The sequence below is a fragment of the Dufourea novaeangliae genome, unplaced genomic scaffold, assembly GCF_001272555.1.
Source record: "Dufourea novaeangliae isolate 0120121106 unplaced genomic scaffold, ASM127255v1 scaffold141, whole genome shotgun sequence".
Classification (NCBI taxonomy): Eukaryota; Metazoa; Arthropoda; class Insecta; order Hymenoptera; family Halictidae; genus Dufourea; species Dufourea novaeangliae.
This window is the reverse complement of record NW_015374017.1, coordinates 1,375,956-1,392,008: the sequence shown is the minus strand read 5'-3', so window position 1 is coordinate 1,392,008 and position 16,053 is coordinate 1,375,956. Positions and strand designations below refer to the sequence as shown.

The 16,053-nt window shown below is 34.6% G+C and overlaps 2 protein-coding genes across 2 annotated transcripts; both read right to left on the bottom strand.

Moving 5' to 3' along the window:
* Window positions 1-180: 180 nt before the first annotated feature.
* On the bottom strand, window positions 181-6,924 carry LOC107188821. Its single transcript, XM_015577186.1, has 15 exons — window positions 6,626-6,924; window positions 6,134-6,264; window positions 5,951-6,052; window positions 5,744-5,868; window positions 5,486-5,669; window positions 5,328-5,431; window positions 5,123-5,239; window positions 4,918-5,033; window positions 4,794-4,842; window positions 4,476-4,658; window positions 4,163-4,382; window positions 3,171-4,088; window positions 2,028-2,185; window positions 1,366-1,504; window positions 181-1,191 (listed from the first exon to the last, which is right to left on the bottom strand). Exons 2-15 carry the CDS (start codon window positions 6,254-6,256, stop codon window positions 181-183), a joined length of 3,549 nt encoding a protein of 1,182 aa, XP_015432672.1. The 5' UTR covers window positions 6,257-6,264; window positions 6,626-6,924.
* Window positions 6,925-7,626: 702 nt separating this feature from the next.
* LOC107188820 (DNA polymerase zeta catalytic subunit) lies at window positions 7,627-15,751 on the bottom strand. Its single transcript, XM_015577185.1, has 18 exons — window positions 15,613-15,751; window positions 15,355-15,541; window positions 15,094-15,187; window positions 14,539-15,015; window positions 14,389-14,449; window positions 13,717-14,120; window positions 12,720-13,425; window positions 11,282-12,612; window positions 11,042-11,192; window positions 10,601-10,960; window positions 10,347-10,535; window positions 9,680-9,992; window positions 9,285-9,603; window positions 8,868-9,116; window positions 8,681-8,794; window positions 8,182-8,600; window positions 7,876-8,104; window positions 7,627-7,800 (listed from the first exon to the last, which is right to left on the bottom strand). The coding sequence occupies exons 1-18, from the start codon at window positions 15,749-15,751 to the stop codon at window positions 7,627-7,629; spliced, it is 5,916 nt and encodes a 1,971-aa protein (XP_015432671.1).
* Window positions 15,752-16,053: the final 302 nt, after the last annotated feature.

Genomic DNA, 16,053 nt, shown 5'->3' with positions numbered 1-16,053 from the left:
TACAAAGTTTACAAGTAACCGTAATATTACTAAACATGTTCGATAATACGTATAAAAATTGTATCTATCAATACACATATCGGTTTCAGAAATGCAGGTTTTGTTTACGGATAATGTAGTCAGATTAATACTTTCATAATCTTTGCAATATATTCTGTACATACACATAAGTAAGTTACGTTATCTATTGAAGAAACATCGTTTCTCAAAATGACTACCAGTCCACTTAACATCGTGTTTCGAACGATTGAACGATGGTTTATTGAAATATCTTGTCTCCGTCACTAAATTATTCGTAGACACTACCTCATTATCACTTTCCTTACTCTCCTCTGCGTGGCTTTTCAATTCTGTTAATCTATTCCCTGTCAAGGATATCGTAAAGTTCCCAAGATGCATCGATTCGTCTATCACTGAATCCGTGACATGTCTACTTGCGATATTACTTATTTCGCTCATATCGTTCCATTCCTTCAAGAAACCTACTTCGTCGATACTTCGTTCGTCATTTATTTTCCTACTTTTCGAGAACAATTCCGGATTTGTATGGATGAAGCTTTCAATTTTCTTCAAATCGATACTTATTTTAAAATTACTCCCAGTCGCGTTCTTCTTATTCTCGAATATACTATTTACACAAATCGATTTCGAGTCGAAGGGATCGTCCTTTTTAATATATTCGGCAGTCCCGTTTCTTCGAACATTCTGTTTAACGCTACTAATATTTTTAAACTGTATATCATTCGAACGCGCGATCAGTTCGTCCGCATCGAAAGTATTCACGATATCGGTCACCGAGTTAACGGTTTCTCGATGAAGTCGCTTGTTGTCCTCTTCGATCGCTTTCGACAGATTATAAGGGAAATGCATCGAACCACTTTCCTCGCTTAGATTATTGCTATTATCTGCTAAATTTTTACAGGATATGGGGTCCAAGTTCTCCTTAGCATCGTCACGATAATTTTCAGACCGGTCGATAACGGGTAAACTGTGCCTGACCTTATCTTTACAAATCGGCGTGCTACTGCATAAAATGCTCTCAGTCATGAAAACTGAAGGAGATTCGGTATGCGTTTTAAGATACTTTTGTTGAACACTCTTCCGCGGAGATACATCGAATTTCGTAGTCTTTCTCACGGCAGTTGCATTCTCCATGTTAATATTCACAGAAAACTTATTGTATAATATCATCTGCGAAACGAGCACAAATTGTTCAGACATTGTACAGCACTGTTTATAAATGGCGAGGCAATAATCCTTTCTATAGAACTCACTGTGCTGAAGATATTTAGACGGTAATAATTATTGCCTCATCCTGTATTATTAACGGCAATAATTGTGTTCAAAGAAAACGTAATTACGAACCTGCAAATTATTCGAACTACACACACGGAACTTTAGATCACGCAGACGTATATATTCAGGTATCAGTCTATAGTGATCACGTTCGTTACTTGTTTGGTTGATTCCACCGACACTTGTTTTACAGTGTGAAATGGTAGCCCTACAATTCATCAAAATGTAGAATGAACTTTCAGCATACATATTTATGAAAAACTTTCAGCGTAAAAGGTTTTTCATCTAACATATGAATCATTCTGCCCATATTTAAGCGCATAACAATGCATGCAATTTCATTCAACAGGTTTTCTATGATGTAAGATAGAGTTTGTACAATGGATTCTAACTATATTGCCATGGTCCGGGGAGACTGTAGGGGAGTAAAATGGCAATGAGTTCAGAGTCCCCTCCATGCTAACAAGGGAAGGCACGGAAGTGTCCCCCTCCGATTTTGATGAAATTTCGTATGTCTGTTAAGCACTCCAAAATAAGGGATACGTATTTTTTTTATCGGCTGAGACGCGACTTTAAGGAGTGAAACCACCCCTCGAAGTTTAGATCCGAATCCGTGCCTTCCCTTGTAAGTTAGACTCTGTCTCAGCGTGAAAGTACGCGTGAGGGAAAAGTGCCTTCCGTGGCAATATAGTTAGAGTTCACTGTAATTAAATGCAACTGATAACACTCACATCTGAAGACCGGATTGTCGTTCCAACTGCTCTGATGTCCCTGATTGCAAAGAAACGTGACTGACGCATTCTCTTGTGGGATCGATCCTTGAATCCCTCGTGATGTCCCTATATCCTGATCTGGTGACAGCAGGACTGGTGCCTGCATCCGCGTCACACTGTTAGAATTCCAAGCGATACAGTGAAGGGAAGGTACGGGGACATTAAAAAATGCATGCACGATCCCCGTACCCTACTTTTTATGAGAATTAACCCTTAAGTAATTGCATCTATGCTTTAATTCAATACGCGTTACTGTCGGTGCGTTGCATTTGTGGTGACGTAGTCAAGAGTGATTTATAGAAATGGGTCCGTGACCAGACCAGTTCAAATACATTTGTGGTACAGTGACGTGCAAATTCGGCTTCCGCTACGGAAAGAAGTGTCGTGGGGCCTTTTACCACTTGATAAATTTATTTCAAGCACTGAAATAAATGTTAAACCGAATGTTAATTTGGCATACATTTCAATAGTTCCGGATACCAAATGGTAGGAGGCTCTTACTCTTATGCCACTTTTTCCGCTAGCAGAAGCCGAGTTTGCTCGCGAGGGTACATCTATAAGCACGGACAGTTCAAACACAGTATAAACGTGGCAAGGCGTTCAAACTCAAGGTCAAGTCCAAACGGTTCAAAACTTTTGAAGTTCCTGCCACGCCTGAACAATGTTTGAACTGTTCAAACTTCTCATAAAAAGTCCAAATACGTTTGAACAGCTTGCGGACCCCCGTTACTAATGATTTTATATTTAGTTCTAATGATATTTCTGTCCTTGAAAACAACAGTGTTACTTAGGTGTACCCTTTTAGATGTCTCATTTTGCATACCTGATCAACACACGAGTTGAAACTCCGTAGTATAACAATTTAGTAATAATACCTTGATAAACTGTATTTAGAAAGCATTTCGTATTAGAGCTTCAGAAACAATTTAAGGGTTAATGACCAGTAATGTTTATTTTATGTCAGTTCACTATTCTCATCTACTGCACAGGGTACAGAGGAAGACAATTGAAATGTGACGTTTCTATTCTTCACTGTGCATGTAACTCGTAACAGTATATTTAATGAAAAACATAAAATATACAGTAGATTATATTACTTACACTTCTTCTATGTCCTTTGATCATTTTGTCTTCGAATATTGTTTCCGCCTGATTCATAGTCGTGCGATTATTATTGCCTTGTTTTTTGCATTCCGATGATGTTGAACCAACATCATTGTCTAATGTTTCGTATGTATTCGCTTCGATCGAATGGTCTGCGTTAGACGTTTGATTAATTGTGGCAGCCGTTTTTGTAACACTATCGTGTATCTTCAACACATTTCCAGAGGTACTGTCCTTATTATCTTTATTAATTTCTATTGAAGGTAATGTACTATTTACAGATGCAACAGGCTTCCTACTATTTTTAGTACTAATATGTACATGTCGACGCTGTTTCTCTTGTTCATACAATATATCAAGGCTTCTTCTCATTTTCTTATGGTTCACCTCTAATGCATTCGTCGAACTCAAAGTATCGTTGTCGACTTTTCTTTTGAAACGTACTTCTTCAAAATGATCACTTTTTGACATCGAAGAGTGAGGTCTAGGACTACAAATCTGTGACGGACACTCAGTACAGTCAGCTTCCCGTTCCGCCATAATGAATGATACATTCTCAAATTCTTCGGGTGTCAAAGACATTACATTGCTGATTTTGATATTCGAAAGCATGTCTCTGGAATCGTAATCACTTGCTGGGTTTAGATGTATTATCTCATCTAAAGCAATAGATTTGTTTTCCTCTAAATCGACATTTTCGGCAGATTTAAAATTGTCTGTCGACGAATTATTTTTGTAATTTTCGTCTAAATTGCTTGTTTCTAACTTTAGTGTCTGGAAGAGACTAAAATCATGCACTGTGTCGCTCTTTTCGTCTTCAACAGCACTACTTTTTAATTCAAACAGATTCGTTGCTGCAGTTTCACTAACATCAGCAATTAGTATTGTACTTTCTAGCGAACTGGTAGTTTTATTCTATAATTTATATATTTATATTTTAGAACTTACTCGATTTTATTTAGTTGACTTTTATATGATTATGCATTTACCTTTGTTCTATCATCGTCACTGTCGAGCATAATTATAGTATCATTCAGGGCAGCAGTTACAGATTCAGAATGTTCAGTTGTTGAATTAATATATTCTTCGCATATATCTGATCTACTTTTAAGAGTATTTTTATTACTTGTACATTCCTCTGCACATGGTAACTTTGATGTCGTATCCTCTTCTTCGGTACTTTGTTGCTTACTGATGCGGTTCTGCATTCTGACAAACATTACGATAGATTTATGTTAGCATAAAAGAACTCACTATGACAAGTACGTAAACGTTTGTATTTTATAACTTATTTGTACTAACTCTTGTTCTTTTGCGATTTGCATTTGTTGTCGTAATTTAAAGGTCCGTGGACCAGGACGTAATTTAATAGTCGGCACATCTTGCATCAGAATTGGACTTGGTATGTTCGTCATGAACGGTATAGGCGACTCTTTACCAACGGAAATATCACTGTCACTGTTCTCGGAGTTAAAATCATTGCTCCTTAAATAATTCAAAATATTTATTAATTTCCACTCACATTAATACTCGATAGTACCATTTCAAATTTGTAATAGTATTACGACCCCTTTAATTATTAACAATAAAGGGTAAACAGAAAAAAAATAGAATACATACTGTAATGTAATCACAGATGTGTTTGCGTTAGTTGTTTCTTCGGATTTATCTATAATTAAAAAAGGACAAGAGTTCATTGATGAGTTTGTATTTCTGATAATGATATTATTCGTCGATAATTTACCTAGTATAGAAATACATTCTGAACATTCCCAAACAGGTTTGGCCCATTTAAGTTGTCCACATGCCATGTGAATTCCTTGTGAACCACAGCTTCGACACAGTGTCAGCTCCCACTTTCTGTTACAAGCATATTTTGAAAATAAAGAAAACTAGAAAAGCGCTCACTATCATTAGACGAAGTATATACGAAACATGATTTCACTTACGCATTAAAACTGGTATATTTTCTACCTTTGGGACAAAGACACATTGGAGCATCGCACTGATCATGCCTGAACAAAAGTTCGTGAAATGCATTTGGCTCAAGTTCCCAAGAAGCATCTCTGAAAAGAAATGTATCGTTAATTAATACTTCTGCTTCTGTTGATGTCTACTACAAAATCTAAGAAATGTTTTTTATTTGTTGCTTACTGTCTTGGAATAAAAATTCCAAATTCTAGCATTGCTTTTTCAAATTTTTCTTTATTATTGCACAAGGGACACTTGAAGAAATAACCAGCACTCATAGCAAGTTGCTAAAACATAATTTCTGTTACTATCAAATATATCACAAGAGCTCATGAACTTACTTGAACACATCTTCTATGAAACCATGTATTTTTTTTACAACAAGGAGCCCATATTGTATTAGTTATATCTGCAGGATCTACATCCTCGTAACATATGTAACATTTAATGTTCGTGGTCGTTTCTAATTGATTTTTCACCTTAAGATCTATTTTCTGTTTTGGTCTGTGATTGTTACAAAATGACCTAGAAAATAATAATATTTATGTTGATATTATAGGGAAACAAATGCTTGAATAGAAGGCAAACGAAAAATATACCTAAATTCACCAAAGAATTGGTTTAAGGATCCAGCCCTTAGCCCACAAGGATAATGAAATATCCGTTTACATTTTGTATTACAACAACCCAAAGTGGCACCATTCTTTTTACAGTATGAACACACCTTTAAAAAAATAATAGTGCATATAACAAGACATTTATTCTTTTGCCTTTATTTATATATTTCTTTGCAGAAAATCACTTACCAATCGTTTTCCTCTGCGAATCTCTTTTTGTATATCTGATGCTAGAAACCCCAAAATGCCTTCATTGTCGCGTCCTTTCTGTTCCATGTTTGAGGATAACAACTGCAAAACATTATTATGTATTAAACACGTTATACTCCCAAAATTGTTGCATAAAATATGAATATTATGTAAAATACATACTAAGCAATAATAATGTGTAACAATATCCCCATGTTGATGAATCTTTCCAAATTCTATTTCATTGTCATCTGATAGCCCACAGAAGCAGCAGACCTTCTGATCAAGTGCTTTACGCTTCGACATTGTGTCCACTGAAGAACACAAACAAGGAACTTATAATAGAGCATAGCAATGCAAATTAATTGAATACTTGTACAGAAAATGTTAACAAAACATATTGCACGAATATTCAGAATTTTTACAAAAATGTCTTAGTTGTTTAAATAAACGTCTGTTTGATCCTGGTTTCTATAAAACTATCAATGAAAATAGAAAATTCCACAAACACCTGCAATTTAGTTACTGGAAAGGATTAATAAATGAATTCACATTGAAAATCATTCAAGGTATTGACTTAAATACCGACGCGAGTGTAAAGACCGACAATATTAAACCACACCGTCCACAAATAAAATACAAGTAACGTGCGTAATATGAACAACGAATACTTACCCGTAACGTCGTGTCAAGCTTAATGTACGCGTGTCAACATATATACGTGTATTAAGAGTCTTTTTTCAATTTTTTCCTGTATAAACACATGTTGAGAAGAACTTTCGTTGCGGCGCGTATGCAACTATCGCGATTTGCAGTACGTTGTCGAAAAAGCGAATAATCATAATGATGAAATGCCGCATTTAACACGACAGAGAATATATTTCTATAACATATTCCTGAGTGAACAGTCCAGTTTATGAGAATACGATGAATCTAAGCTTCGATGAATTATTGTTTAATGACAGGATTGCTTGTTTTTTTATCATTTAATCAACAAAATTACCACCTTTAAAAACTATCACTGCGCGGGAAAAACTTTGTAGGAGATAACTTGTAACGTAACTATCAACAAGAAGTTCACGTATTTCGGTGGTAACACAGATTCTGTGTTAATTGCTCCGGCAAGTCTGGCGAGTGAAACATTTCTAGGTTCAACAGGTTACACCGTTTTGTGCGAATAGCGTAGATAGGAATATCCCAATCCTTGTGGGAAATTATAAACCACTGAACACAGAGCAACACTGATCATTGATCAACACAGGCACAGGACAGTGTGATTGACACGATGATTATGGCGACGTTAACGTTCACCACCAGGGGGCACTAATGTCTCTGAATCCATTGAAAATTTATCACACAACATGAAAGTTTTTCAATTATTTAACTACTGTGTTTTAAACAATGTAAATATTATAATATGAACAGATATACAAGATTAATAAAGAATAATATTTTTACCATTAACAAATGCTAGACTGTAGATGTCATGTGTTTATGTAATACTATCTAGTCTAATATTTACAAAACATAGATGCAGTTTTAGGTTTCATCAGTGTATTAAAATGCCAATATTTAGTCGTATTCAGTAGCAAAAATGATCATTTATTCTTCTATAATATAAAAATAATTATGGACATGTAAATACATGTAACTCGTTTGAGGAGGTACAATGAAAATCACTGTCTCACGTTTCTTCTTTCTGGAAAGAAAATATCACGATTACAGATAATACTGTCTAAATATGGTATTTGAACGAGATCTCTCCGAGCCTGGGTTAAGCGATAAAAAATTGGACAGTCTAAAGATTCACATTTCACATCATCCAAATAACCGATGCACGATTGACAAATCTGAAACAAAATTTATTACCAAGAAAGTATTTATTTCCGTGTCGAAAAGTTGCAGAATAAAAACTTTATGCGTACTGTAGTTAGTTTTGAATGAGAACGTTCAAGCCACCTCATCTTTTCATGTAGAATGGTAACCGTTTGGCTTGGATTGCTCACGCAATTAGTACAAATATCCTTCTGCGTTTGATCACCGCAAGCAGCGCACACAACCGTGCTGAAAAATTGTCGAATTGTTTGTTTTTGATTGTCGGTGAACAAACTGACTGCTTTGTCAGGTGTTTGCCGATGGGACATTTCCCTGTACCTAAAAACGAATTCGTGTCGGATCAATGCTTCGAAAAAAACAATTATTAATGCAACATAGAAATTACTTTCTTGTACCATGTATGGACATCGATCCCAATTAGGTTTAAACAGCGATTAAGTGGCGGTATAATAACTTTGGTTATATAATATACTGAATTTGTATTTAACCCTTCATCTGAAATCACTTCCATTGGTGTTCGTACACAATGAATGAGCGGTTGGTTTGGTGCACCTGCTACGATCACATAACGTACTCGTTCACCGACACGAGGTATCGCACGAGGGTCTTTACGCATTAATCTCCGTGTTAGTTCCAATGCGGGTACACAAGCACTGGCTTTGTAGCCCTGGAGACCACGAAACTCCCTTGCGAATGTTAAGTCTTGAATTGATATTTTTCTGCGTAGAATTTTGTCGAACTGTCTGGTAACATACAGCTTTAGTAAGGAAAGATCCTTGGTATCGAACAAGATCTTCAATGATTTTTCAAGTATCTGAAATTTAACATTGATCTATCATAGATACATATATTTCAAATATATTTGCTAAACAGACGGTATATTATTTGTATTACTTTAGTCGCTGCTGGACAACCATCTCTACGGACAGTTTCAATACCTTTCGCCAAGTATTTAGGTTCTTTCTGATCGACAGATTCATACATGTAACCACAGTACCTTTTCTTGGTCTAAATATAAAGGAATATATTAAAATTGCACATTTTATCTATGAAATATTGATGGTACAAAGTGGAGTGTTACTTGTAGTATTGCTGGTTGTAAAACTTTCTCGAACTTCAGCTTCACAGGAGGAGGATTGGCTGCAGTAACAGTATCGGCAATCTCGGCCCCGACAGTGAATGCATCTTCTCTTGATTTTCCGGGTAAAAGAATAAACAACGAGTCTGTATCACCGTAAACAACTCGGGCTCCCCATTTCGGCGTAGACTCAACAATCTTAATTGCTCTTTCTAATGTTTCTCTTCCCTTACTAACAACGCTGTCTCCAATCTGACAAATTATAATTATTTCTATTAAACATATATAAAATAATTCATTTATGTACAATATGAGTTATAAGAAACAGAACGTCTAACTGCCTTTTGTGTTAAATAAAGCATTAATGACTTCACATAGACGTGTTCTGTTCTCATGACTCACTTTGTCTATCAAACGTACTTCGATGCAAGGCATTCTTCCACTAAAATTAGCAGAAGTGTAACCGTACGTAACGTTTGCGATTAATTTAAGACCCAATTGTTGCGAATGAAGAACACGCTGTAGTACACGGTTCTCATTCCCGTAGAGTTTCATGGACCCTTTCACCATCAATCGTGTATTTAAAATTTCTGCAAGCATGCGTGGTAATATTCCAAGTCGTACTTCTGGCGTTACAAAGGCTACGCCGCAAGGCGAGAAATTCATTTTCCCTTGTAATTTTCGAATGGTACTGCCTTTTAATTTTAATGTAGCTGCGCCAAACTCATATGGCTCCGACCTAGCAACAATAAGCAAATATAATCGTTACATAATTCAGCAAAGACATAAATGCTAAAAGTGAATATTACACTTACTGGCCAATATGTTCTATACGACCCAAACATGTAGAGTAGCAATAATTATAAGCGATAATAATGCTTGGGTATAAACTCTGAAAGTCGAGAACAATCAGTGGATCGGTATAAAATACAGACTGGGGCTCCATAATAAGAGGCAGAGACTCGGGCGCTCGCATTCTAGCTCTTTGATGCACAGATGGTGATATGGGAACGTAGTTCAAAGGTTTTGCAAGTCTCAGCATCATCGACTCGACACGGAACTGGGAACCCCGTGAGAAAACTTCATAAAATTGTATTCCAAAAAGTCGCGCATGTTCACACGTTCTTCCTAGAATGCTTTGTTACGTTAAAAAAATATAACAAACATTTTGTAAGCTTTTCGAACTTCGACAAGCTCACGAAAATTCATAATCTATTACAGTAAATCCTCGATGAGTGTTCGAAAGCTCCACTGAACATTAAATATTTCATCAACTAATGGCCACATGCGGTTAAAACAAATGTCATTGGTTTCAGAATTCCAACCTTTATCACTGTGCTGAATCTCATTAAAAAGTCAACGTTATACATGGGGACTTCTCCTTGTCAGAGCCTTGAGAAGCCTTCGAGCACTCATTGAGGATTTCCTGTATAATGTTGTTAGTATTATTAATATTTCTAGATTATTTTGAGCAATACCAACCAATAATATCAAGATGTATCAGTATTCTAAGTGTGCCTACAACTCTCACGACATAGTGAAAAATAACTCTCCATTGTATTGTTACATTGTTGTGCTTCCACCAGTCAGTTAAATGTTGAAAGGTCGGACATGCAATTCTTTCACGTAAAACATGATATATAACATTTTCAAATGTGTAATTCAATAACCCTGTGAAGAATATAGAGGCGGCGTTACGCATACGTTTTTACATGTTTCTAAAATGTATATTTTACCTATTTCATGCCGCATTATTCTCCAAACGTCGAGAACAATTCGACCTGGTATTTTTACATCGCTTAAGTTGTCTTTGTCCAATGTCTGTCCTTTTGTTGGAGTGACATTTGGAATTCTCGAGATTTGCCATGTAAGATTATTATAACCTATATGGGTAGCTCTTTGCATAATATAACCCCACGAATGTGATTCTATCTCCCAACCGATTAAAATATCTGGATCAGAATGCCTGATCAATGTTATCAAGCTATTCAATAAATCCTCTTCACTTGATACGTACGATGTTGGACATGTTGTACTGGTTGAATAAATATTTTTTATCTTTGAACTGTACGTGGAACAAGTTACCACAATAGCACCTGAATGAATGGAATACTGATATTATTTGTAACTAAGAGAGTTCGAAAAATGAATTCAGAAAGTAATATTTTTGTACATACCATGTTCTATTCGTTCAACGTCTGACGAAGATGGAACATCACTGTAAATAGCATAAAATATTGCTCCCATTGAATCATGCTCTGGATCCGGAAGAAGTTTGTCACGTGTAATAACATGCACTTCCAATGAAAATATTGTTAAATATTGATGCTGTAATAATTTATACAAAACACGTTAATAGTAGTCATTATAAGATTTATCATACACGAAAGAAGGTATTACTAAAGTAAAATGTTTACCACAGTTATGCCTTTGGCATTTTGAAAATTTTCATCCGCAACATTACCGCTATCTCCTTTCATAGAATATTCGATCTGTCCATAGGAAATTCCCAGATGTTGCTGTGAATCAATGTCTTTGTATAATAATGGATTTTCAAGCATTTGTCGTAAAGAAGGATTCAGATTAGATCCATTTGAACAATGCGAAGTGTTCGAAGTTTGCGACAGTTGCTTTGGCTGCTCGGTACCAATAAACGTTTCGTTAGCTGTATTTTTGATTGCAGTACTAACATGCCCTTCCACGTTTTCATTACAGTTTACATTCGGTACATTTTCTTCTCCTACCTTTGCAATTTCTATATTTGGCCTGTTCTTTACTTCAGTACCTGTATTATTTCGTTTCGCTAAATACTGTTTAGCTTGCAACCAAGTTGTAACACTTTTCGAAGTTGGTGGTTGAATCAGGGATTCAATCACTATCGAACTGTGTCCGGTGAGAACTCTTTTTATGTCACACGATTTGATATTCGACCCAGAAGGATAAAATTCATTAATTTTCACTCTGCGCCAAAGTTTGATACCAGTAACTCTATCCAAACTGGATTTGAAGGGAACCAAATCACCGATGTCGTTAGTTCTATTGGAACTTTCTTTGTGCTTTATAAGATCAACTTTATTGCTGAAAAAGGGTCCGCTTGACTTACATCCTGAAATATCATATGTCTTCGCAGTATTCATAATTCTCTCTCTTGTTGGTGGATTAAATTTTGTAGTGATAGTGATCAATTTGTTTTTTGTAATATCTCTTTTATTGTCTAATGACAAGAAGCTCGAATTCTCAATTTCTGATTCTAATTTTTTATTGAGCAGTTGCATGTACGTCATATTACAAATGTCCTTTTCATCTTCATCTACGATATTTTCTTCTTCATTTTCTTGCAGTACCTTACCCGATAAATTTCCTATACATAAATCTGTATTATTTCCAGATGTACTGGGTAAATGATTGTCACAATTCACTTTCTCATTCTCTTTTGTACATATTTTTATAAAATTCTGATCATAAGTGAAATTCGTCACAGATGCAACAGCAGAATCATCATTTTCATGTGATTTGTTCAGAATTTTCTCTGTTAAAGATAAATGTTCAGAATGTTTCTCATCAATATTATCCTTTACAGAATCAATTTCGTTGTCATTAGCATTCAAAAAACTTAATCGTTTACGAACCTCTTTGTTACTTTTCGGAGTAATATGTTTCACATACTTTGAATTTGATGTATTATCTTCTGCAACCTCCGAATCGACAAATTCTTTAACAATTTCGGTATTGTCCTGTGTAAAACATACTAAAACACATCATTCACATAATGTATTGCTGATAAATGTCGACCATATTTAAAATGTATCATTGATAAATGTTAACTATTTCTCGAACAATTATGAAGTCGCTTACCTTGTTTCATCCCAGAGGGTAAACCACGTATTTTCTCACGCAGTAAATTCATCCTTAAGTGATCTCTATTTCGCTTTGGAGTATCGAGGAGAGACTTAGAACTGCACGGTTCATTTCTCGAAGAATCTTTTGTTACAGAATTTATCTTTGCTTTGGGAGATATTACTGTTACATTAAGGGGTGAATATCTTCCTGACAAAGAACGAGGACTTTGTAAGCCTCTCACTTTAGTTGGCGTGCGATGAGATTCACTTTGCGATGATTCTGAACTTATGTGACGATGTTTTTGAGGAGACTGTAAACTCGTATCCTCGAACTCTAACTTCCGTTTTTTGAAAGAAACGTTCACAATATTTTGCTCATTTTTAGACTTTCCGCATGACTTATAAACGCATATACGTTTTTCTTCTCTGTCAATAGTAATATCCTGGTCCAATTCAGAATCACTGGAACTGTCGACTGCGTTACCATCAAACGCCGGTATTTTCGGTTTCATTGAAAGATTGTAACTCGTGAAACGCGATTCGTCGTAATCAGTTGTATACAACGAATTAGAATGATCAACGAATGATAGTGCATGATCTAACTCATCTAAATCATAAACATCCAAATCTTGATGGTTCCAATCGATCGCATTAAACGCGTTTCTAGAGTATGTATGAAATAAATCCCGTTTAACAGCTTGCATTCCCTTTCTTCTTTTACTCTTAAAACTACGTATTTGTTTTTTATTAAATTGGATGTGTATTGGAAAATTATTTATGTTAATATTAAACAATCTCGTATTAAATACAATTAATCTTGGAAAATGATATTCAAATAAAATCTGACATAACTTTCTGTTTATGTCTGATATTTCATGGGAATTAAGTTGAAATGTTATTATCATTTTCTGCAAAATATCGTCATATTTCGACATTTTTATATAGTTTAATCGGTTCAATATTATATTCTTGTGAAACGAATGCATAACAGTTGTTTCTGATTTGTTAGATACTTTCTTTTGTTGTTCTATTGTATGAATCAAAGGTTTTCTCTGTAATTGTTTTTCATTTTCTAAAAACAAATCATACGAACCATCAAACTGTGGAAAGTTTAGCAAAGAAATATCTTCAGTGTCATTTTCAAGCACAGCAGATTTTTCTTTTCCATTTGTAATTTCAGTTGTACTCGATTGACTGGCAGTCTTAGAAACTGTATTCCACGAACTAAGACTATCTAAATCTAAACTTGTAATATTTAGATCTTCGATTTCTTCATCTTCATTATCTTCTTTGATTTCATTACTCAATGCAGAGTACTGAGACGCAAGGACGCTATCGTCGTCCACAATAATGTCATCTTCGTTCGATTCCGCTAAATTAACTAACATTTCTACTAACTGCATATCGTCTGTATCCACTAGAAACAAATTAGAAGAAATGTTTACACAGCTATAATAATTCTATAATAATTTCTAATCTGAAAAAAAAGTAGTTCTTTTATTATTTTTACTTACAAACACTAGTATCTATGCTCTTGTCTTGTGACAAAGCTTGCTTCGATGAACATGATTTCTCAGATTTTAACAATTCGTTGTTTAAAAATTGTTCCTTTTTATTTTCTTCATCTTGTGTGTGTAATTTAAAATGATTCGACATATGTGAAGTAGTAAGAGGATTATCTTCACTTTCAACTTCTAATGGATAAGTAAGTACACTTGGTGTTACTGATGCTACTGTTTCACTCATCTTAAGACAGAAATAAATTGTCAATAATTAAGATGTATATTAGAATACAATACATATATATATGTGTATATTACATACTAGTATTGTACCTGAGAAATAGTTTGCAATCTTTGTATTAATCTTTGTTCTTGATAAATATCATTATTGGTTGGCCCATAAACTCTATCATTTGTGTTTGTATATAATAATTGTGATTCGGATTGCTGTAAACCATTAGCTACTCTTCTACACTTTTCATCATTCCAAATTGCTGCAATACCAGGATTCAAATCTAAACCATTCTGAATTTCTTCTCTGTTAAGTATCTCAGTCGCTTGTGCGTCCACTTCTAATTTGCATGTGCTTTGTCTAATCACAGATGCAGGAAGATATATTTGTGAATCGGAATTGGACAAGCTTTCGTTCTGAGAATTTTCTTTTGATCCCATTGTTATACGTTGCCTATATTTAATAATCTTCAAATTTATTAAGCTCATACCATAAAGATTATAATCCATCATAAATTGCAATATGAATGGGATATGAGCTTCGTATGGTTGATGATTTTGATTAAGTATTGTGCCATTCTGCAAGAATCAATTCATTATTATCCTGAAATAATATGTAATATTAAAGGAATAATTACAAATACAGAGATTACTTACTTGTAATAAATCAGCTGCTCGTTTAACCATTGCAGGATTGTAAAAATATATTTTAAAAAATAAATGTTCTTTCTCGTGATATCCATAAAGTGGACTGAAATATATGTATATTTGGGTAGTAAGAGAAGAAATAAAATATTTATATTACTAATAAGACAAAAATACTATAGCCCAGATTAAAGATCTATTCAGCCTGATATTAAGCTGAAATGTATTTCATATAAAATTATAAATAACAGCAATATGAAGACATTCCCTTACATTCCAGAAACTCGTTGAATTTTATAAACATGCTGACTTTTAGAGAATGCTGATCCCAGAGACACATTAATCGCCGAATCAATTGCTGCAGCTAATTTATACATAAAACTATCAACATTGTTCTCTATTGCACAAGGTATATAAATGTATGGAAATACACCATGTATATGCAGGCATGTTTTTATTCCTGAGTAAGAAACATATAACTGTGAGACAGATGTTATTGAGAACTTCTATTGATCCAATATTATAACATACCAGAAGGAGTAGACCCAAATATTCTAATGACTGGCACATGCTTAATTTCTGTTCCACGAAAATCTGAAAATGTTACATCCAATCCAGATACTGGAGCTGCCTGGTAACTGTCTAATGTTACCAAACTGACAGAAAACATGTTCAATGCCTACAAATAAAATATTCATTAATAGTTAGCATCACATAGAATAAAAATATTTACAATATTTCTTTACATGTATCGCACCTTGGTATTTTACTGTAGAAACAAAGAAACTCGTATACATTACCTGAAACTTAATGCCAGTAAATTCTTTCTGTTCACTCTTTACTAAATTCTCCACATTTCTATACAGTGAGATGTAATATTCAAGGTTATATTGACAATGCGTTCACCAATATTAAATTTCATGGCTATGGCAAAGTTTTGTCATGAAATGAAGATTTCAAAACATTTTACCA

Coding starts and splice junctions, on each gene's coding strand:
- LOC107188821 (XM_015577186.1), bottom strand. CDS start 6,256: ATGTCGAAGCGTAAAGCACTTGATCAGAAGGTCTGCTGCTTCTGTGGG. Junction 5,670..5,743: donor CAATTCTTTGGTGAATTTAG/GTATATTTTTCG, acceptor ATTATTTTCTAG/GTCATTTTGTAACAATCACA. Junction 4,383..4,475: donor CAAATCGCAAAAGAACAAGA/GTTAGTACAAAT, acceptor AATGTTTGTCAG/AATGCAGAACCGCATCAGTA.
- LOC107188820 (XM_015577185.1), bottom strand. CDS start 15,751: ATGTTTTCTGTCAGTTTGGTAACATTAGACAGTTACCAGGCAGCTCCA. Junction 14,450..14,538: donor GATTGCAAACTATTTCTCAG/GTACAATACTAG, acceptor TTCTGTCTTAAG/ATGAGTGAAACAGTAGCATC. Junction 14,121..14,388: donor TTATCCATTAGAAGTTGAAA/GTGAAGATAATC, acceptor ATTTGTTTCTAG/TGGATACAGACGATATGCAG.